The 19,697-nt window shown below is 54.6% G+C and overlaps 6 protein-coding genes across 6 annotated transcripts in view; 2 read left to right on the top strand and 4 right to left on the bottom strand.

Moving 5' to 3' along the window:
- Positions 1-2,724: 2,724 nt before the first annotated feature.
- MONBRDRAFT_27791 (uncharacterized protein) lies at positions 2,725-4,843 on the top strand (the record flags this gene model as incomplete). Its single annotated transcript, XM_001748227.1, has 6 exons — positions 2,725-2,841; positions 3,011-3,814; positions 3,931-4,008; positions 4,150-4,179; positions 4,275-4,493; positions 4,586-4,843. The coding sequence occupies 6 exons, from the start codon at positions 2,725-2,727 to the stop codon at positions 4,841-4,843; spliced, it is 1,506 nt and encodes a 501-aa protein (XP_001748279.1).
- A 527-nt stretch (positions 4,844-5,370) lies between these two features.
- On the bottom strand, positions 5,371-7,888 carry MONBRDRAFT_38211 (uncharacterized protein; the record flags this gene model as incomplete). Its single annotated transcript, XM_001748152.1, has 12 exons — positions 7,774-7,888; positions 7,563-7,691; positions 7,361-7,417; positions 7,154-7,207; positions 7,036-7,062; positions 6,756-6,918; positions 6,533-6,651; positions 6,319-6,381; positions 6,043-6,179; positions 5,773-5,947; positions 5,542-5,631; positions 5,371-5,463 (listed from the first exon to the last, which is right to left on the bottom strand). The coding sequence occupies exons 2-12, from the start codon at positions 7,650-7,652 to the stop codon at positions 5,371-5,373; spliced, it is 1,068 nt and encodes a 355-aa protein (XP_001748204.1). The 5' UTR covers positions 7,653-7,691; positions 7,774-7,888.
- An 80-nt stretch (positions 7,889-7,968) lies between these two features.
- MONBRDRAFT_27789 (uncharacterized protein) lies at positions 7,969-12,496 on the top strand (the record flags this gene model as incomplete). Its single annotated transcript, XM_001748226.1, has 21 exons — positions 7,969-8,150; positions 8,185-8,235; positions 8,353-8,507; positions 8,626-8,665; positions 8,829-8,907; positions 9,126-9,249; positions 9,349-9,467; positions 9,597-9,703; positions 9,805-9,847; positions 9,962-10,052; positions 10,212-10,325; positions 10,427-10,569; positions 10,656-10,796; positions 10,905-10,986; positions 11,149-11,260; positions 11,351-11,517; positions 11,579-11,634; positions 11,748-11,817; positions 11,941-11,992; positions 12,124-12,227; positions 12,340-12,496. Coding segments are annotated over 21 exons (2,187 nt in total), but the record flags the coding sequence as incomplete, so codon positions are not given.
- Positions 12,497-12,763: 267 nt separating this feature from the next.
- MONBRDRAFT_10482 (uncharacterized protein) lies at positions 12,764-14,711 on the bottom strand (the record flags this gene model as incomplete). The annotated part of the gene is made up of 8 exons (XM_001748151.1): positions 12,764-12,933; positions 13,024-13,114; positions 13,226-13,299; positions 13,393-13,513; positions 13,587-13,817; positions 13,944-14,142; positions 14,344-14,570; positions 14,655-14,711. 8 exons carry the CDS (start codon positions 14,709-14,711, stop codon positions 12,764-12,766), a joined length of 1,170 nt encoding a protein of 389 aa, XP_001748203.1.
- A 412-nt stretch (positions 14,712-15,123) lies between these two features.
- On the bottom strand, positions 15,124-15,822 carry MONBRDRAFT_10481 (uncharacterized protein; the record flags this gene model as incomplete). The annotated part of the gene is made up of 3 exons (XM_001748150.1): positions 15,124-15,318; positions 15,411-15,525; positions 15,647-15,822. 3 exons carry the CDS (start codon positions 15,820-15,822, stop codon positions 15,124-15,126), a joined length of 486 nt encoding a protein of 161 aa, XP_001748202.1.
- Positions 15,823-17,746: 1,924 nt separating this feature from the next.
- Positions 17,747-19,697, bottom strand: part of MONBRDRAFT_38210 (uncharacterized protein) — a 2,848-nt gene continuing 897 nt past the window's right edge. Inside the window, exons 2-6 of the mRNA XM_001748149.1 lie at positions 19,610-19,696; positions 19,450-19,535; positions 18,992-19,087; positions 17,986-18,192; positions 17,747-17,879 (exon numbers count right to left, since the gene is read on the bottom strand). Of these exons, the coding sequence (XP_001748201.1) occupies positions 17,781-17,879; positions 17,986-18,192; positions 18,992-19,087; positions 19,450-19,535; positions 19,610-19,696 (575 nt within the window). The 3' untranslated portion in view covers positions 17,747-17,780. The remainder of the gene's footprint in view (positions 17,880-17,985; positions 18,193-18,991; positions 19,088-19,449; positions 19,536-19,609; position 19,697) is intronic.

Genomic DNA, 19,697 nt, shown 5'->3' with positions numbered 1-19,697 from the left:
TGGAACAACCCCCGGGACGTATCAGCATTTCGTTTCTTCCAAAGCGGCGCAGAGAAGGGAGAGGAGGGAGAGGAGGGAGAGGAGGGAGAGGAGGGAGAGAAGGGAGAGGAGGGAGAGAGATGAATTGGTTTGGTCGGTTTGAGGAGGGAGAGAAGGGAGAGGAGGCTGCTGTGCCATAGCAATAATTTGTCTGACAAAATGGTCGTTGGTACCTTGCCGCTGCATAGCGCTACCAAATGATGTATGACTTGGCACAAATTGTCAGCACACCGGTGACGCGGGTGATACAACGCGGTACATCATCGTGATGTACTTTTGGTCGAGTTGTTGGTGATGTCATACGACAAGCAAGCAGGGGCAGAGGGTGGGGGAGGTGGGTGTTGTGCAGGTAGAGGGATTTCCGTTGGGGGCCCATGTGCCCACGTAGAAAGCAAGGGCTAAGCAGAGAGCTGACAGTTGTCGTGGTAGCCATGCAGAGGTCGAGGCCAATGTAAAATCAGTTTAGGGACGCAAAGTGGCAGCCGGGGAAGTCGCGATGGCGGTGGCGCTGGCTGACTGACTGGATGGCTGACTGTTGCTGTCGGCTCGGCCGCTCTGTTCTCGAGCCCTTGGCCTCAACTCTTGATGGTCCCAAGCAGAGATGGTAGTCAAACGGACATCCTCAGCCTGAGAAGGAATGTCAATGGAATGTGTACTTTGCGGGCCTTTGGAACGGCCTTTGGGGCAATGGCAGCGCCGGTGTCTGCCACTGCTAGCTCAAGGCGTTGCCCGAGGTCAAAGACAGTGTAGAGTAATGCCACCGAGGCGATTTTCCCCTCTGTTGATTGAAGTTGTAGTTGTAAATGTTGTTGCGCGACAGCGGCCGGATGTCCGTTCATGCCCATTCGGGGGCCATAGGAGCGGGCGGTTGGGTGAGTCGCGACTTCGGGCCGTTGAGGCGAGTACATCGCATCGACTGCTTGGGCCGTACCTGACCGACTTTTGACCGTTGAGCCCTGCCTTGAAGCAGTGACCCACGAGGGATCAAAGTCCGTACGCACGTCCCTTTGCGCAGACAGCTGCCATAGTACGTGGTCGTTTGATACCGGGACCTCGACACGGTTGACCATTGGCCGTTGTGGCAATTCAACCTGTGGCACATGGACCCGCCTCCATCTTCCAGCGGCTGAGCGCTCAGCCCGAGTCGTTGCGTGTTCTCAAGGCTCCCCCTCCATCTCACTCCCAACTTTGATCCGCCCCCGTCTGGCTGGATCTGTCCGTGTGTGTGTGTGTGTCTCTCTCTCTCTCTCTAAATTTCTCTCTCTCTCTCTCTCTTTGTCTCTCTCTCTCTCTTAAACCAACCACACCAATTCATCCTCTCTCTCTCTCTCTCTCTCTCTCTTAAATTTCTCTGTCTCTCTCTTAATTTTTCTCTCTCTCAATCTCTCTCCTCTCGCTCTCTTAAATTTCTCTCAATCTCTCTCTGTCTCTCTGTCTCTCTGTCTCTGTTTTCTCTCTCTCTATCCTTCTCTCTCTCTGTCTCTCTGTCTCTCTGTCTCTGTTTTCTCTCTCTCTATCCTTCTCTCTCTCTGTCTCAATCTCTCTCTGTCTCTCTGTCTCTCTCTCTCTGTCTCTCTCTCTGTCTCTCTCTCTGTCTCTGTCTCTGTCTCTCTCTCTGACCAAACCAATTCATTTTTCCGTCTCTCTCTCTCTTTATTTTAATTTTTACTTTGCAACGAATGTTCAATTTCGTGAGAGAGAGAGAGAGAGACACACACACAAACACACACACAGAGATTGCGGGTCGCGGTCGCGGTCGAGGTCGCGGTCGAGGTCGCGGTGAATGCATCGTCGTTGAATCGGTTGCCGGGCGCGCCGTGTGTGCATGTGTGCGTGCGCGTGCGTGCGTGTGGATCTGTCAAGGCGTTGACGTGGGGGTTTTGGTGGCGTCGTCGGGTCTGTTCTCGCTGTTGTTGTCGAAAGACTCAACCAACGGCGTTCAGCGTCGACCTGGAACCGCTCGTCGTCGTCGGTTGCGCTCTGCTCTGTTGCTCCGTTGGCTCCCTTTCGTCCGGGAAAGAGACATTCGCCATGGCACAGGATCAACGAACCTGCCTCATTGTCGATGGCAATGAGGTTTTGCAACGCCTCGTTCATGTCTGGCTCACCGATGCCCGTGTGCTTCACCAACAAGTATGTTTCCCGCCCGCCCCCGCTTGAGCTCGCCCCTGCAGACAAGCTGTTCTTCTTTCGTTGCCCCGCCCAGCAGCATCCCCCCACCACCCCCTCTCTCTATGTGTGACTTTTGGGCTTGGTTGGGAAAAGGGTGGTGTTCATTTGCCCGGCAGCAACTTGCTCATGTGGTCCATCATGCTGCACATTTTTTTTTTTCTGGTCTACCACAATAACAACGCAATGGTATCATCCCAACAGGTGCCGGATGCGCAGCATGCGCTTGCGGCGTGCGCATCCAATCGCTTCAGTCTCATTTTCATCGACCTTGACACCACCTGGCCTGGTCAACTGTCCCAGGGTCTTGAACTCGCCAGCAACCTCAGGTAGGGTAGAAGCAGAATATCATGCCCGTGCCCGCCCTCACTCCTTGTACCCGCCCTCACTCACACATGCACATGCACATGCACATGCGCGCTCTCTCTCCCTCCCCTTTGCCTTTCCCCCTCTCACTACTCTCACAGGTGCCAAGGTTTAAATTCGGATACTCCCATTGTTGGATTAACCCTTTCCATGCCCGCCAATGGCGAGGAACAACTGACCCAAGCTGGGATCCAGGACATACTCCTCAAACCCCTCAACAAAGATGATTTTCTCCTCAAAATCGAGACCTGGGCAGAAACCCGTGCCGTACGTTTCATGTGGTCTTGCACCAGCTTTGTATCTTTTCTTCTTCTTCTTCTTTGCTTTGTTCGCTTGCTTTGGCCATGCTTGCGTCCTGCATTGTGCTGGCCAGAGCGAGTCAAGACCCCCCCTCCTGCCCTTCCTCGCTCACCATCACACCATCATCTCGGTTTAGATTGGCGCCCTACCCGCCGACTTGGCCAATGTGCCTTTGGTCGACATTCCCGATCTGAACCTCCCCGAATTTCTGGGCGCCGCCGGTACCGACCTTCCTTTGGATATCCCCACCAGTGCCCGCGTCCTCGTCGTTGAAGACTGCACCCTCACCCAACACGTCATCACCTCTCTGCTACGCGAGCTCACCGACAACATCACCCAAGCCACCGATGGCGAACAAGCCATTGAACTCTGCCACCAACAACACTTTGACATCATTTACATGGACATTCACATGCCCAAGATCGGCGGCGTTCAGGCCACACAGCAAATTCGCGCCAGCAGCCGCCTCAACATGTACACCCCCATCATCGCCTTCACCTCGTCAGGTACCCTCCAAGATTACCAGTCCTACGGCATGAACGACATGCTTCAAAAACCATTCACCGTCGAAGCCCTCAAGGCTCAGTTCGACAAGTGGACCCCGTTCGGCCAATCCACCCTCAACGAGTTCAACTCAACCCTCGACCTGACGGCCGCCTCCTCCAACGGCGGCCTTGACGTGTCGGGCAACGCTTTTGCCCACCAGCCTTCCTCCCCTCTGGCTGTCGCCGTCATGTCTTCCGGTCACGAATCCGCCATTGCCTCATCATCTGCCACGGCTGCTGCCAACGGAAACTTTGGCAGTGCCTCTCTACCCACCTCCCCCGGCGCCCATCTTGCTAGTGGAAGCTCCCACAGCATGCTTCGATTTGCCATGTCCCCCGCCGCGGCCGATGGCGCCACCTCGCCCTCCAACTTCCCTCTCTTTGTCACCGAACAGGTCTGCCCCACCTTTCTCTCCCCCACTGCCACACAGGTCCCAATCATCTGATCCCGCCTTGCCCCTCACTCGCTCTTTTGTGGCTTGGTCCGTCTGCCCGTCCTTCATGACAGCAGCATCCCAGCGGCACCGCGTCACCGGGCACCCGCTCGCGCAGCGGGTCTGATCCCAACATCATGACCGTACGCGTCCCGGTACGTTTGTCATGTCGATGCGCTCGAAATGCCCACTCTTCTTGCGCTGCCAGCCCCTTCAAATTGCCTTGCTCTCGTGCTCGTGTGCCTCTGGCTCTTTTGCCCAAGCCCTCACGCATTTCTCTTGAACCCTTTCCATAGACATCTGCGTCGAGCCAAAACTCCAGCCAGGTGAGTGTGAGGCTGTGTCAAAACCCCCTCAAAACGTCAGCTGAGTGCCCTCCTTCCACTGCTCACGCGCGCCACCCGTGTGCTCGCGACAACAGAACAAGTGGCCTCGCAAGCGCACGAAGAACACCCCTGGTCACACCGAGAAGGAGAAGCAACGTCGTGCTAATATTGTCAACTCGTGCAATCTTTTCCGAAACCTTGTGCCCGTGAACCGCGATGCCGACAAGGCCACGGTCTTTCGCACGGCTGTCGAGTATCTCTCCTTTCTCCGCACCCAGCTTCCCGCTGACCACCTGGCTCAATATGACGCTCAGGTTTGTCTCTTGTGCATGCTTATCATGCCTCACACGTGTCACCTGGCTGTGCAGGCCAATCTCACGACGCTCTTCCATCCCGCCTGTGATAGTTTGCCGACCACATGCAGATGAAACAGCTCGAATCTGACTCGGCGCGTCTCAACATTGATTCGCCGTTGGATAGTCCCATTGGCAGTCGCGGTACGAGTCGACCAGACAGCCCCCTTTCTGGGCGCGAGCTCTCGCCTGTGCGCTCCGGTTCGAGCCCTGTCATGGTCGTGCGAGGCCGCAGCCCCAGCCTGGTCCGCACGGCCTCGGCCGGCGTCAACTTTAGCGTGGGTTCCCCGTTGGCCAATAACTCCCATTAGCGGCAGCCCGGTGCTCGGTACTCTCGAGCCCACCCATCTTGATTGGACCCTCCGAGAAGGGGGTTTTTCCTGCCCCACTTCTTACGAAAACGAAAGGAAGACGTTAAGGACTTGCCTGCTACAACTTGATCCATCCGGAATCAGCTTGGACACCGGGTCCTTTGCCCCTTGACTTTGAGGCAATACAGTCACAGCCGGTTTCCTCAGTGCCAGTGGGTGTTGGCCCATTTTTTCTGTCCGTTGTGTGTCACGATCGTCTCTGCCGCATGGTCGCGACGTGCCCCCTTCGAGACGAGGTGGGGGCATGGCAAGTCGCCTTGGCTCCTTTGGTGCGAACAAGCATGCGACCCAACTTGTTGCAGGAATCGTTGTGTGTGTTCATAGCAATATTTTCTGCATTCCTATGTCAAATGGTTCTTTACTGTCAAAATTCATCTCCACACAGATTGCTTGACCCGATAACACAGACATACTCAATTTTTTTCGGTCATGATCACAAGACAATCAGGCAGCGAGAGCGGCGGCTCTTAAACGTCGCCCAACAGGTCCAGGAAGCCCTTGTACAGGGCCATAAACTTGGCAGTGAACGCTTCAAGGTGGAAAATTTCCTTGCGCCCAGACTGCGACCCAGGAGCGGTGGGTGAGGTGACACCACGGTCTCACGAGCCCAGCATTGGAGACTTATCTCGGCCACATACCTGCAAGCGATGCTCATATTCGGCAGCCAGCTGCACAATTTGTACCTTGAGGTCTGTGTCCAGGTGACGCACAAGCTCTTCCATAAGCGTCTACGCCCATGATTTCCCACACGTTATGAGGCAAGGCTTGGCTGATAGCACAAAGCTTGGCAGGTTAAAACAAGCGGGGCAATGGAATTAATTTTATCATGTTATTTGGTAATGCTTCAATGTTCTGGCCACCTTTCATACCTTGAGAATCAAATCGGCCGGAATGCAATGCGTGAGGAGCTCATAGAAACGACCACGGACTTCAAGTAGACGCGCCGCCGACTGCTCAGTAACAATGCGCTCTGCTGTTTCCCGCAAGTAGACCTCCCAATCGGCGCGCACAATGGGCAAGTCCACCGGCAGACTCGTGGCTTGTCTATCAAGCACATTACCACAGTTGCAAAGACACAGAGGCGTCAGTACAGCGACAGAATACAGAACCAACAGCATTTTGCTACCCAAGCGACGCACATTTGGGCACGAGAAGCTTCCAGCATGAGAAGAGCGCGGCGAAGGTTGCGCCGCGACTCTTTGACAATCTGTTGACACAATTCGTCGGGTACGGTCACGGCTTCTTTTTTGGCAACACCATGTAGGACGGCACACATCTATTTCCGCACAGCCAACAACAACAACAAAAAAAAAAAAAAAAAGGAGGGAACGATGGTGAATTCATTCCACCAAACTTGACGGGCCCGGGCCGCGACGCAAGCTTGAGAGGGGGAATTGTGCCGTTGCCACACAAACCTCACTCATGGTCGGTGCTCCCACACGCATTTGCAAGCAACGGCTGCGAATGGGGGCCAAAATCTGGACGGACATGGCGATTTATTTTTCCAAGAGGGATGAGACAGTGGCTTTGAGGCATGCTGCTGAGACTCTTGTGCCAAAGGGCAACCAGGGCAAGAGGGCCGATTGGTCAAAAAGCATACTTCTGCGCGGCATCTTTGAGCCCCCATACCTTGGTGCTGCTATTACAGATGAGGATGTAGCGGCAGTTGCTGACATAGCTTTCCATGATGCGACGCAGCGCCTGTTGACTCTTGCGGGTCAAGCGGTCCGCTTCCACAATCACCACGGCTACAAAGGTGGCGGGAACGGGTAAGCACCCAACAATCGGCTGTGAGAGGGGCCGAGGCAAGGACTGGCACGTTGGCAACAAGATGAGTGAGGGGATGGCCTACTTTTGAATGGGTGCTTGCTCGTGTCGACAAGCGGGGTGCGAGCAATTTCCTTCAGAATCATGCGCACGACGTGATAGTCGTCAATGCCCACGTCACTCGGATTGATCTCAATGTGAAAGTTGCTGGAAAGAGTTGAAATTTCCACCGTTTTACTAGGTGTGGGCTGTGACAGGGGCGAGGGAGCAAAGCTGAGTGCGAAAGGCGGCCGCAATAGCGTTGGCAGCAGGGAGCGGTACATGGCTGCGCCCTTGCGCAAAATGGTAAGCAAAACCGTCTGTACCTTGATGACTTGATGGTCAATCTTGAGCTATGAAACCATACCACAGGAGCAAAAGAGCATGAGCAAAATTGGCGCCAAACAAAAGATGATGAGAAAGGCACGAACGGGCAGCTCGTACGCGGTCAGCGCTGGGGCCATACAGCTCACGCAAAAAGGCCATGCAGCGCGTTTTCTGCCGCGTGCAAAAAGCGAAAAAAAGGACGATGGGAAAAAAAAAAAGGGGTCAACAAGATGAGGATGGCGTGAACGCCGCAGGGGTTTGTGGCGAGCGGCGCGTGACTGCTTCGCGCCACGCTCATGCAGTAAGCAGACTTGGCGCACGAACCTTGCCAGCGCCCGAGGGACCATGGAACAGCATGTGTGGGACGTCACCCGACGCACTCTGATTGATTCAAAGACGCGGGCGTATGCACAGGCGTTGGCAATATGTATGAGACAGTGGCGTTGTCGTGTCAGGGTACACAAGGCTCGGAGGATATGTGGGCGATCCATTGCATTTCTGGCTTTGGGCACGACCACGCACTCACCAGCATTTTGAGGTGCTGACTGAGGTTGGCATGAAAGTCGAGCTGGTCCAGTGATTTGGGCCGGTGCTTGTCAACCCACATGCCATTCATCCTGATGGTCTGGCCTGCAACAGGGAGACTCGGGTAGATCTACTGAATCCATGTGCCAACCTTCCGTCAGAGCACCTGTCAAACGGCAGGCTTTCAGCAGGAGAAGACGGGTCTATCTCACCTGTGTCACCAAGGCAATTCGAAATCAACCCTCCCAGGCTGTATAGCCACCTCAAATGGCCGTTCACTCCAACACGACGCGGCAGCGACAGAGAGAGAGAGAGAGAGAGAGCGAGAGAGAGGCGAGAAATGATCCGTAACGGCTAGTTTACATGCATAATACCCCTCACTGCCGTCGGAATATCTATGACATTAGGTAGCTGCAAGTTGTCTCTCTCTCTCTCTCTTTTTTTTTTCTTGAGAGAGAGAGAGAGAGAGAGAGAGAGAGAGAGAGAGAGAGAGAGAGAGAGAGAGAGAGAGAGAGAGAGAGAGAGAGAGCGCGGCGATGGCGACTTCGGCACCTTTGGGCAGCGGGCCGGCGGCGTCAGTGCCGACGGGGTTGGAACCCATTGCCACTGACCCGTCTTCGCAGAGTGAACTGGATCGTATCGTTTATGCGTACCTCAAAAAGCGCAATTATCACGTACGTGGGTCAGGTGTTTTTTTGGGCCCGAGCTTGACAGTTTGGCTCGGCCCGGGCCTTGAAACGCGCCGTGGTCGTGCGCTTGTCTCATGACGCTGGCGTGTGCTATGGGTGTAGAAAACGTTGGCGGATTTGCAATCCGAGTCAAAGGTGTCACAGCTCGACAAGGCGCTCGATGGTGACATTGATGACCCCGAGTCGTTGGTGGCCACTCGCCTCGCGTCCTACGCCAGCGAAACCACGCCCCAGCAGCTCATTGCCTCCTATGAAAGGTGCGAGGTGGTGGACCCCGCTCCAACAAGCCAACACTAGCCGACGCACCCGGCCTTTCTTGTTGCTTGGCCTGGCCTCACAAACGTCTTGATTGATTCATCCCAACCCCAACACTAGCCTTGCCACTTGGGCCGATGCCACGCTTGATCAGTACAGAGTACGGAACCCTTTGTCCCTCTCTCCCTCGAAAGCTTCCAAGCATCCGTCTGGCCCCTTGCCATTGACTCTGTGCCACCGCTCATTCTTTTTTTTCCCTTTTTCCCTTTTTCCTTTTTTTTTTTTCGTTCAAAATTGGCCAACCTGTGCCGGTGCTTCTCTAGACCGAGCTGCGCCAGCTGCTCTTCCCCCTCTTTGTCCTCTGCTTTTGCGATCTCATGAATCGCGGCCAAGAGAAGCACGGTATGCGCACACGCACACACACACACACACGCGCGCGCGCACACACACACACATGGCCTCAATTTGGCATCAGGTCATGATAGTCAATGTTTCAAGCCGACTCATTCCCAGCAGCACCTACATCCCAACTCACCATCTCCTCGATGCCCCGCCCTCCTTCGCTCGGTCGCATCCTTGCTGTCTTTGTGTGCGGGCAAACGTCAATGACCTCCCGATAGCCGTGGCATTTGTGGAGCGCTTCTACCGCGATCATGCCGATGAACATCCCTCACACGTTCAACAACTGCGTGTCATCACCAACCTCGAGCAGCTTCGTCGCAACGACCTGATTCGCCTCTACGTGTACGGCCAGTGTCCGATTCAGACTCTACATCCTTGGCCGCCTGGTTTTAGCCATCCAACTTATGGGCGCCCCCGCGATCCGGATCACATGTTTGATAGGAATAACAAATACGACATTGTTCTCTCACAATTTGCCATCAATCTCTTTGTCAACTTTGTCAAAGACAACGCGTTCATGGCGCTCCTTCGTCTCACGAACCAGTTTATCCGTCTCAAACGTGCGTTGCATCCGGCATTCGTCGTCTTCCCGCAAGCCTACGCTGCATGACCCAGGAAGACAACAGAGGCTCCTTCCTCGGCCTTGATCATGCTCACCTCTTTTCCCTTGTGACGGAACTCAACAACAGAGGCCCGAGGCGATCCCATCAATGATCAGAGTGGCCTGCGCATCGACAGTGACAAGATGGAAATCAACGAAACGCCCGTCCATTGGGGTACCTTTCCTTATATCGACGTAAGCCTACCAATCTTTTTCCCTGCTCTCTCATGCTTCAAAGTGCTGGCTTAGCCACTCGTCTCTCTTCGCTCGCTCATACTTGCTCGCCCTGGTAGCAGGCAGCCGCCGAGGAAGCCAGCGAAACCACTGCAGGCGATGAAGGTCTGTCAAGCACTCGCATGGCAGCGCCCGCAGTGTCTCATGCCCCATTGCCCTGTTGTGCAACTCACGTCTTTCAAACGTATCTGCCCGCGGCCGACCACCGGTCTCAAATAGCCGGCGCTGAAAACAAGCCAGCCAAACGTGCCAAGCAGGTTGCAGACGAGAATGCACCGCCTCAAGACCAGCGCCTGGTCTTCCCGCCCATGTGTGTCACCCGCTCCTCAGTTGCCAACGACGCCATCTTCTGGCCCTCCCGTCATTTCACAATGGCTGAGCGCCTTTTCTTTCATTGTTCGCTGCGCCTCTCCTTCACGCCATGTCCTCCGCCCTTGTGTATGGTCATGACTTTTCTCTCACCATCCAGGGGGCGCGAAGAGATTGAGGCACGACTCGAGGCACTAAAGCTGGCAAGTGAAGCAGCGCAAGCTCCCGATACCCTGCCCTCAACATGCATGTACACCACGTTTCACTCTCGCAAGTATGTCCATGTCATCATGGCCTTGTTCATTCTGCTCTCAAAAACAACCAAGACACTCACGGCTCATACTTCCGTACCTCTGCGCCCAAATCATCTGGCAGTGTCACCCATATGGCCTTTTCCATGGATGGCAAGTTGCTGGCAACGGGTCAGGATGACAGCATTATCACTGTCTGGTCCCTTACTCAGCATGACCTATACGACTTTTTGCCGCCCGAGACCATGCGCAAGGTTCAGATCGATGGTAGGTGGCTCAACCTGCAGTCGCATTCTGACATGGCAAGGCCCACCTTTTATTCTCAACGCTCATCTCGGCTTGGATCGGGGTAGAATCGACCTCGCTGAACGACTTTTTGGACCGCGAGTCGGGCACCAAGACTAGATCGTTGGTGGGCCACAGCGGGCCAATTTATGGGCTCTCCTTCTCGCCGGACCAAATGTACCTACTGTCCAGCTCCCAGGATAGCACAAGTCAGTTGCGTCCCTACTCCCGGCGGCAAGCGTCGAGTTTACGGAGAGCCGACAGGTTGTGCCAAATTCACCCCATTTGCCACCTGTCTTGCGTACTCAACTACTTAGTCCGCCTGTGGTCCCTCTTGACTTGGTCATGCCTGGTGGTTTACCGTGGCCACCAGTATCCCGTCTGGGATGTTCAGTTTAGGTAAGAAGCTACTGCAACTGTTGTGCCTTTCGTGATAAAGTTTCCATAATTTTCCTAGTGTGCGTGCGTGTATGTGTGTGTTGCTTCCAAGTTGGCTTTCAAGCTGTCGTCGCAACTTTTCTTACTGGTGCCTGCCGGATCGGTAATGCCGCTGCATTTTAGTCCCCTGGGCTACTATTTTGCCTCGGCATCCCACGATCGCACGGCTCGCTTGTGGAATACGGAGAAAATCTTCGCGCTACGCATTCTCTCCGGACATCTCTCTGACGTCAATGTAAGCGCGTTTCCATCCCGGCTTGCCTCTTCTGTTCAAACCATCCGTTTGCATTCCGACATCGACTTCTGACGACCGGGCTTTTGATAGTGTGTCAAATTTCACCCCAACTGCAACTACCTGGCCACCGGCTCGGCCGACAAATCGTGTCGCTTGTGGGACCTGCCAACGGGCAATTGCGTCCGCATTTTCCGTGGACACATGCAAGTCTGCTCTCGTCTTGCAAATACAAAACAAAACAAAGCGAATCCCTCTTTGTCCGTGCTTGCTCAGAGATCCCCAACTCTCACTTGCATGTTTGTTGGTCGCGCTTTTCAGGGATGAGGTGCACACGCTCGAGTTTAGCAACAATGGTCGTTTCCTGGCATCAGCCGGTACGCACAACGCATTTGCAACGGGCACGGGCGAGTGTAGGTACAGGCTTGAGCTGCACCATGCTCACCGCACGACTTGCTTCTTTTTCGTGTGCGGGATTTTGGCTTTTTAGCGGATGACTGGGTGATTATGATTTGGGACATCAAAACGAGTACGCGCATTGCCAACTTTTGTGGCCATCGGTACGTTTTGAAACGCATGCAACGAGTTCATGCAAAGGCGGTGAAGGGGCTTGCCATTGATGTGGACCTGTGGTTGCTAATGCCTTGCTTCATGTTGTGGCACTCTCTATTGCCGGTTTACAGCAAGAACATCTACAGCCTGTCCTTTAGTATGAATGATATGATGTTGGTCTCGGTAAGGGCTCGTGTACTTGAGCCTCGGTTATCTTGAAGACACTTGCCCCGTCTTTGCTGGGCAGCATGCTTGCCAAGGCTGAACTGATATGTGGACTTGCCGTGCACCTACACTGTCTGTTTGGATCAAAGGGTGGTGCGGATAACACGGTGCGGGTGTGGGATTGCAAGGCCCTCAAGGCAGCCTACGAGTCTATGGCAGAGGTGCGCGCAGCCACTGAGCCCGTCAAGCCTGGGTACGTATTTTCTGGCTACTATTGTTGAGCAAGCCATCCACCCGGGAAGTTTGGCAGATCAAATGACTTGGTTTTTGGTTTTGTGCTCATTTGTCTCGGGCATGTGCACCAGCCGTGCGTCAGGGGCGTTGCTCAAGACCTACTACACCAAGGCCACCCCCGTCTATGCGCTCAAGTTTGCACCAGCCAACTATGTTATCTCGGCCGGGGTATACAACCACGCTGAGGCACAGCCAGCGCCAGTGCCAGCTACCACAAAAAAGGCGTGAGCCGCGTCTTGCACATTCGTTTTTTTTTTTCAATCACGGTTGTAAAATTGAAGACAATTATCATACCCTGTCAATCAGGCTAAAAGGGCAGCATGTGTGGGTGGAGTGGAGCAAAAAAAAAAAAAAAAAGAAGGGAAATCACTCCGAGTCGTGCGGTTCTAAATTGGTTAATCCTTACTAGGCGTCTCAGACGCGCTTGCGATGCTCGTGCACGGCCCGCTCGCAGGGGTATCCAGCAGATTGGCTGACCCCTTGGGCAGACACGGCCTAAAGGCGCTTGGTCTTTTTGGCTTCTTGCTCAGCATCAGCCAAAATCTTGGCCTGCTCAGCCATGTGGTCGAGGAAAAGATCAATCTCCTCCTCTTGCTCCTCGGTGCCTGTCGTTGATGCCTCTGGTGTGTCTGGCTTGGAATTCAACGCCTCATCAACTGGCAATCCTGGTGGCACAAAGGCAAGCATCAACGCATCATGGCGTCAGCTCGTAGCAAATCTTCGATGAAGGGCTGCACCAACATGCGTTGACACACCTTTCTTGCGCCGAATCTTCGCCAAGCGCTCTTGCATTTTGGCTTTGCGACGCTCAGCCACCTTCTCGCGCGTGTTTCGCCCTTTCAGGGTCTACCAGGTCATATGGGAGTCGAGTTAGTCAGAGCCAAGCAAGCAAAGTGGTCAAAGACGATTGTTGAAAGGGTGGGTGCTGCACGCTGGCCAGCCAGAGCCAAGACGCACCTGCTCACGTAGACGATCAAGCGATTCCATTTGGCGCTTGCGCTCCTCCTCGTTGGCAGAGAAACGAAAATAGGCTGTGCAGCGGCGGCAACAACAGGGCTATCAAGCACGGTGGGCGGCCAGGCACAAGTGGTCTCCGACCCTGCGAGGCAAGGCCACATACATACCGGTACCAAGGTTGCGAATCTCCTCCTGGCGTACAGTTTCGTAGTGAACTGGTCCACGATGAATTTCCTGCAAAGCAGTACGTCGATATGAAGAAGTTTTCGAGGCACGAGATGTGACAGCCTAGAGCCAGAGCCAAAGCCAGAGCCAGAGCCAGAGCCAGAGCCAGTGCCCAGGTCTTTGCAAGCAATCATACCGATGTGGCATCGGCGGTCCAGGCTTCACGCTCTGCTTCGCGGCGCATGTCAGCGCTCATGAGCTCGGGCGCCGTTCCTGAGCGGCTGTAGGTGGATTGTCCTGCCGACCCGCCTGCAACAAAATTGCCCCGGTAGCCTCGGAAGCCTTGAATGCGGTCGTGCACGTCGTCTGGCAGATCCTTGCGCATGCACTGTCGTGTCCGACCAAATTCATCCTTGTACTCGACCATCTTCGAGTAGGCCATCGTCATGATCATCATTGATGAGGAAGGCACACACGTGATAGTCACACTAGGCATGCTGCTCGGCCGCTGAGCTATGCTGAACTAGACCTGCAGCCACACCACGCCACACACCTCTTCTTGGTAAGCGCGCGCTGCCTCGGAGGCATAGCTATCCTCTGCATCTTCTCCGTCGCTTGCACGGCCGTCCTCGTGACCAGAGCCCCCCTCAGCGTCTTGGTAGCTGTGTTCCAGTCGTGCATGTAGCCAGTGAGTGAGTGCCACGGTACAGTTGGATATGGGCCCATGGATCATGCTCTCAATATTCCCGGTGCTTGGGAAGAGGCTCACATGAGATTAAAAAACTTTTGCTCAAAGTCGACGAGATATTTGTCCTGTTCGGCCTTTGTAAGCTGGCCCCGCCTGCATGTATGGTTCCACGGCAGGTGTTTGCCAGCAATTTGAGTTGATGTGTCCAGCGGCATGTCGCATCCTGCGGATTGATTTGCGGGCACAAGTAGCAAGACCAACAGACCTCATGCGCTCATACAGCGCTGCCTTGGCCTTGAGGGCGGCTTCTGCGCGCGCAAGCGTCTTTGTGTCATGTGCCTGCTGAATAAGGTCTTGATAGCCGCGCTCAGTCACACCCTTGTTGGTTTTGAGCCAGCTTGTGGTGTGCTTGGTCCGCTCACGGGCCAAGCGCTCATTGCGCAGCTCCGGGTTGGCTCGTTCCTGTCGCACCAGCTGCTGCTGCCGCGCCAACTACCCACATCAAGAACAGGGATAAGTGAGCCACAAGGGCAGAGCATCGCAAAAGATTTACACGCTTGGCTTGATCAACCTCACCTCGGCCTTGAGGTCCAACAGGGATGCGCTACTAATCTTCTTGCCCTCGGCCGCCATCTTCCTCGCCCAGCGGAGCAAGTTTATAAATCCGCGTTCAACGTTCGGATTTAAATTTTAAATCAGATCTGAAAAATTACATCTAGATTAAATTTTGAAAACATGCAGACTTCACACACACACACACACACACACACACACACACACACACACACAATAATAATGCTAGAAGGGAAGAGCAAGGTGACAGCAGGGCGATGCGGCAACAAGTGGACTTGAGCCCTGTGAATGAAGCGGCATGCGCGTCGCGTCGAGTGTTTGTTTGAGTGGGGAGTGGTCAAGAACAGAGTCACTGTCGAGCGCAGTTCAATTCAAAAGTGGATCTGGTGTGCGAAGAGCACGGCTGTCGCTGTCGCGCCTGAAGAACGACGAAGTGGGCGTCGGGTCTGATGAAGGTTGTGGACGGGGGTCATTAAGCAGTTTCGTGGGCCTGCTGGGGCTCGTCGCCGAGATGGCAGCGCAAGAGGCCACGGCTGTGAACAGTGCCGCCAATCAAGACACCATCTTCTGTCATGATGGCCGTGGCCAGACCCGAGAGGACTTCACCCGGCACCAGCAGCAGCTCTTCAGCCTCGCCACCCTCCTTGGCCGACGGGATATAATAAGCCTGGAGAAAGGAACGCAATCACCGCACAGCGTCAGCACATGCGTCAGGGTGAACTGCACCGTGACGTCGGCGCATCACAAGTCCGCTCGCACCTGGGAATGCGAGTGTGTAATGCCCTTGGAGTAAAGCAGAAAGTGCAACAGCTGCGGATGGCAAGCCGCCAGTACACCCGGACGGTGCGGATGCAAAGCGAGGTTGTCGCACAAGCTGTGCACCCCGGAAGTTGAAGAAAACAGACACAACACAGCAGACGGATGAGTGGGGTGATGCCGTTTGGGGTCAACGTGGGCAGAGCAAGCAGGGGAAAGAACCAGTTGGCATCACCCACCCTTGAACAGGGACGGTTCGCTTAAGCGTCAGTGGAGCACGGCGATTATCGGTGTAGGCAAACTCATGCACGGCCTGCTCGGAGGACGGGGCCACAAACAAGCTCCCACTATCTGGGTCATGGACAACGCCGTTGGCCATGATCAGGTTCTCCACAACCTTGGCGCACGTGAACATGCCGTCATCTACTTCATCCCAGCACCGCACGACATGCGTCGAGGCCAGTGGCACCGTGGTCTAGTATCATTGTTTCCCAAAAAGGGGGAGAGGGGGAAGAGAGGATGGCGTAGCGATGGAAGAGAAAGAACCGCAGAAGGAGATGGCTGGTGAGTGCGGCCGTAAGGTAACGCACAAGACCACGAGGGTGGCGCACTGCATTCGCTTGATTCAAGCAAGCCTCACTTCGAGTAGCGAGTTGAAGGTACCGGGCTCCTCTTTGAGCCAAATGGTGGCAAAAAACTCGGTGCGCGATACCTAGCAGTGTTGATGGCCCATTTTGAATCAGCGGTCATGAACGAGCCGACGTGGACTGTTGATGCGCGAAAGCCCCGTTTGTTTCTTGCTGCGGTGCCAGCGGATGCAGGCATACCGGAGAAATGGCGTTGACGTGATAGAGCAGATCGTGTTCTACGATTTTGATACGCTCGCCATGCACAGCTCCAGATTCGTTGACTTGCAAGTCAAAAATCTCCACGCCGACAAAATTGGGCCTACATCAGCGCCCACAACGAGCCTGAGCGCCGTCGGGGCAGCTCCAACGCATACCGCAGACACGAATGCGGGCATGTGCCAACAGCAGGCAAAGAAAGAAAGAAACCCCCCCCAGACAGGAGGGGACGTCAAAGATTCTCACCGATATGCTGCCACAAAGAGCAAGGTTCCGGCATCCTGAGCAAATTACAGGCATTTATTGAATGATAGGGGGTTGAGAGTGCACGCACAGGCGCGAGCTTGGACTGCAAAGGACAACGAGACGTACGTCTTCGAGAATATTAATGCCCATGGGGTGAAAATGCTCCTGGACCTCGGGTGCCAGCTCGATGGGGCGAGGTGTAGCGTACACGCTACTTGTCTGCAATCAGATGCCCGCGTCAGTGCCACTGAGTGGTCTTGTGCAAAGCATGTTTTCAAGGTAAAGCTTGGGACACGCACCACTTCTTGAACCGGAATCCACGAAAGTGCGCCCGGAGGCGAATCTTTGAGGCGCTGGCTCAGGGACGCAGTAGTGATTGTTCCGAGACCACCCCACGCGCGGTCATCACTGAGGAAAGTGCAGGTGGATACGTAAGCATCCTGTGTACCTCATAGGCACATTGCGGGATTTGTTCTTGTATATTTTTTCATCTTCCTTTTCAGAGGTTATTTCTTGAAGCAATCAATCCCTTATGGCCAGTGACAGGAGAGCGGAAGAGAGTGCCTGCACCTGCTGATGACAATGGCTGGCCCACTGGGCGCCTGGGTCCAGATCCGCACATCCTCAGCACCATGCACGTCTAGCGAGGACAAACGTTGTGTGAGCATTTCAAACATGCAGTGGATCACTAGGATGGGCAGACGGACCATGGGCCAACAACAGGCAGTTGCCATCAACCCTGGGCTTGATTCAGACAACACGGTCCTGACCTGTGACAACTTGACAGCGCTCGCGGCCATGGAACTCGAGCGTCCGCAGATCATTGCCAGTCCAAGCCTGGGCACATGCCATGCGTTTCGTGAGCCCCTCAGCCAGCCGCATCCAAGATGCACAGCCACCCAGGCCCGATACCACAATGAATCGGGCTCGTCCCCCACCTCCCTTCCATCAATCAAGCCCTGTCCCACGGCCAGGGGCGGGATCGCACCTTGTAAGTCACCAGCGCTGCCAACAGTGTGGTCAATATCAACATCTTGTCGTTTTTTTTAAATTTTAAAAAAAAATTAAAAATGCAACTTTTTGAATCTAGATTGAATTTTTTGAAAGTGAACCAGCTTCTTCTTCTGCTGGTATTCTTTCTGTTCATGTGTGTGTGCATATGATTGTTGCCTGGCGGGGGTTCTTGACTGCTTGCGTGCCTGTCGCGCGCGACGTGCTGGGGTTCCTTAATGGCTTGCAAAAGAAAAAGGCGCGGGCTGTATGCAATTTGTTGTTCGTCAGATTAGCTTTTCCAGACTCGAAGGCGGCCGTCATCGGCATAAGTGGCCAGCACGTTGTGATGTGGGTGATGTACCAGGCCAAGGGGCTCTCGCTCATGGGCCTGCAAGGCATCAGGGCAGCGGGAAGCGGTGAGGCCAATTCAAAGGGGGAGTCGCCACACCTCAGCGTGGAACGCCTGCGCATTCAAAATTTGGCTGTCCACGTACCTCGAAGGAGTGCTCGAGCTCCCCGGTCTCGGTGGAGAAGCAGTACAGAATGCGATCTTCACCAATGGCATAAATGTAAGCCCCTCGCGGGGACGGAATGGCGTAGATAAAGTCACCCGAGCTCTTGGGATCCTTGCTAAACGTTTGCACCACCTGGCCCCCAGGATTGATCACGTACAAGTGTTTGCTTCGCACACACACCAACATCTGCGTCGCAACATGACGTTTTGCATGAGGCTGACTCCACAAACAAAGGTGCTCAGAGAAAAGAAAAGAAGAAGAAGAAGGTTTCGAAAAAAAGGGGGGAAGGGGAATCAAAAGGACAGGATCAACAAGGAGACTGGCGCCAGCTTACGTGATCAGTGTCATCACCCATGGAAATCACGCAGTTGATGCGCACTCGACTGTCTTCTCCAAAGTCAGTCAAGCAAGAAATTTGTTCTCCCGTCTTTGCATTCCAAATCTGCGAAACAGCTTGGTATCACGCTGCAAAAAAACAAAAACAAAACAAACTTTGGTGTACGGAGGGAGAGCGCAACGTACGCGCAACGAGCCATCACTCGAGCCGGAAATAATTTGGTGCTGATTTGACATGAAGCGAGCCGAGTTGACAAAGCTTGTGTGCCCGACAAATTCCTTCAGCGTCTGTCCCCCACGCAAGCCATGGACTCTAGACGGGGTTTGATGCAGGTGCACAGAGTTATCAGCACCCTTGTCTGCCAACACAATTTGTGGGACCTCGCATTCGCGCCACAGGACAAAATGTCTCACTTGACAAGCCCGTCTTGTGAAGCCGAGAGTAGCTGGGTGTTGTCCTTTGTGAAGCAGAGGTCGGTAATGCATTGGCTGTGGGCCCGGTCAAGTTTACGCAGGACCTGGCCCGTAGAGGGCTTCCAGACCTGGGGTGCGTGGTCAACAAGGCGCGCGGCGAGTATAAGACCATGAGATCCCATTATGGTCGCGCGGGGCACGGCAGTCCACCCCGGCAGAACACGCATGTCCCTACCTTGATTTGTCCCTCTTTGTCACCGCTCGCGAGCATTTCGCTGTCGCGACTAAAAGTCAGCACGGTCACGGCGCTGTTCATGAGCATAAAGTTATCCTAAAAGGGGGAGGGCACCGCCATGAGGGGCCTTGCTGGGCGTGTGCTGCACTACAAGGCACCCCAGCACGCAAACAAAAAGGCTAACTTCGGCTTGAAATTTGAGATCCTTGCGGACTTTGCCGGTAAGATGATTCCAGATTTCAATGAGGCCATCCGAGCTGCCCGTCACAAAGTACTGTGCGTCGGGCGAGAACACACATGACTCGCACCGCGACGTCTTGCCAAACTGCAGGCGTGTGCCCGCAGGACAGAGCCGAGACGAGGCAAATGATGAGGCTGAGGGGCTTCGAGCGAGAAACGAGGAGGGGAGGGAGGCGGGCGCATTGTGCAAGTGCGCGACCCGCGTCGGTCGATCTTACTTTGATGGTGCGACCGAGTTTCGAGGGTGGTAGTTCGTCTTCGAGGGCCACATCGTCGACCTTGTTGCGGAAAATATCAATCGGGGCTGGCACAAAACGCGGGCATGAGCTGCCAACCATTGGACACAATTCCGACGGATGCCCTGCATGCGTGACGCACCATCGCCTTGAGCAGGAAGACTGCCCGTGTAGGCTTGCCACTTGAGGGCATGTTGCAGCATGGCCAAAAGACGCGAGGGCGGTGCCGA

This window comes from Monosiga brevicollis, genomic scaffold (assembly GCF_000002865.3).
Source record: "Monosiga brevicollis MX1 MONBRscaffold_21 genomic scaffold, whole genome shotgun sequence".
In the NCBI taxonomy this organism is placed as follows: domain Eukaryota; class Choanoflagellata; order Craspedida; family Salpingoecidae; genus Monosiga; species Monosiga brevicollis.
This window is presented reverse-complemented; position numbering and strand designations above follow the sequence as displayed.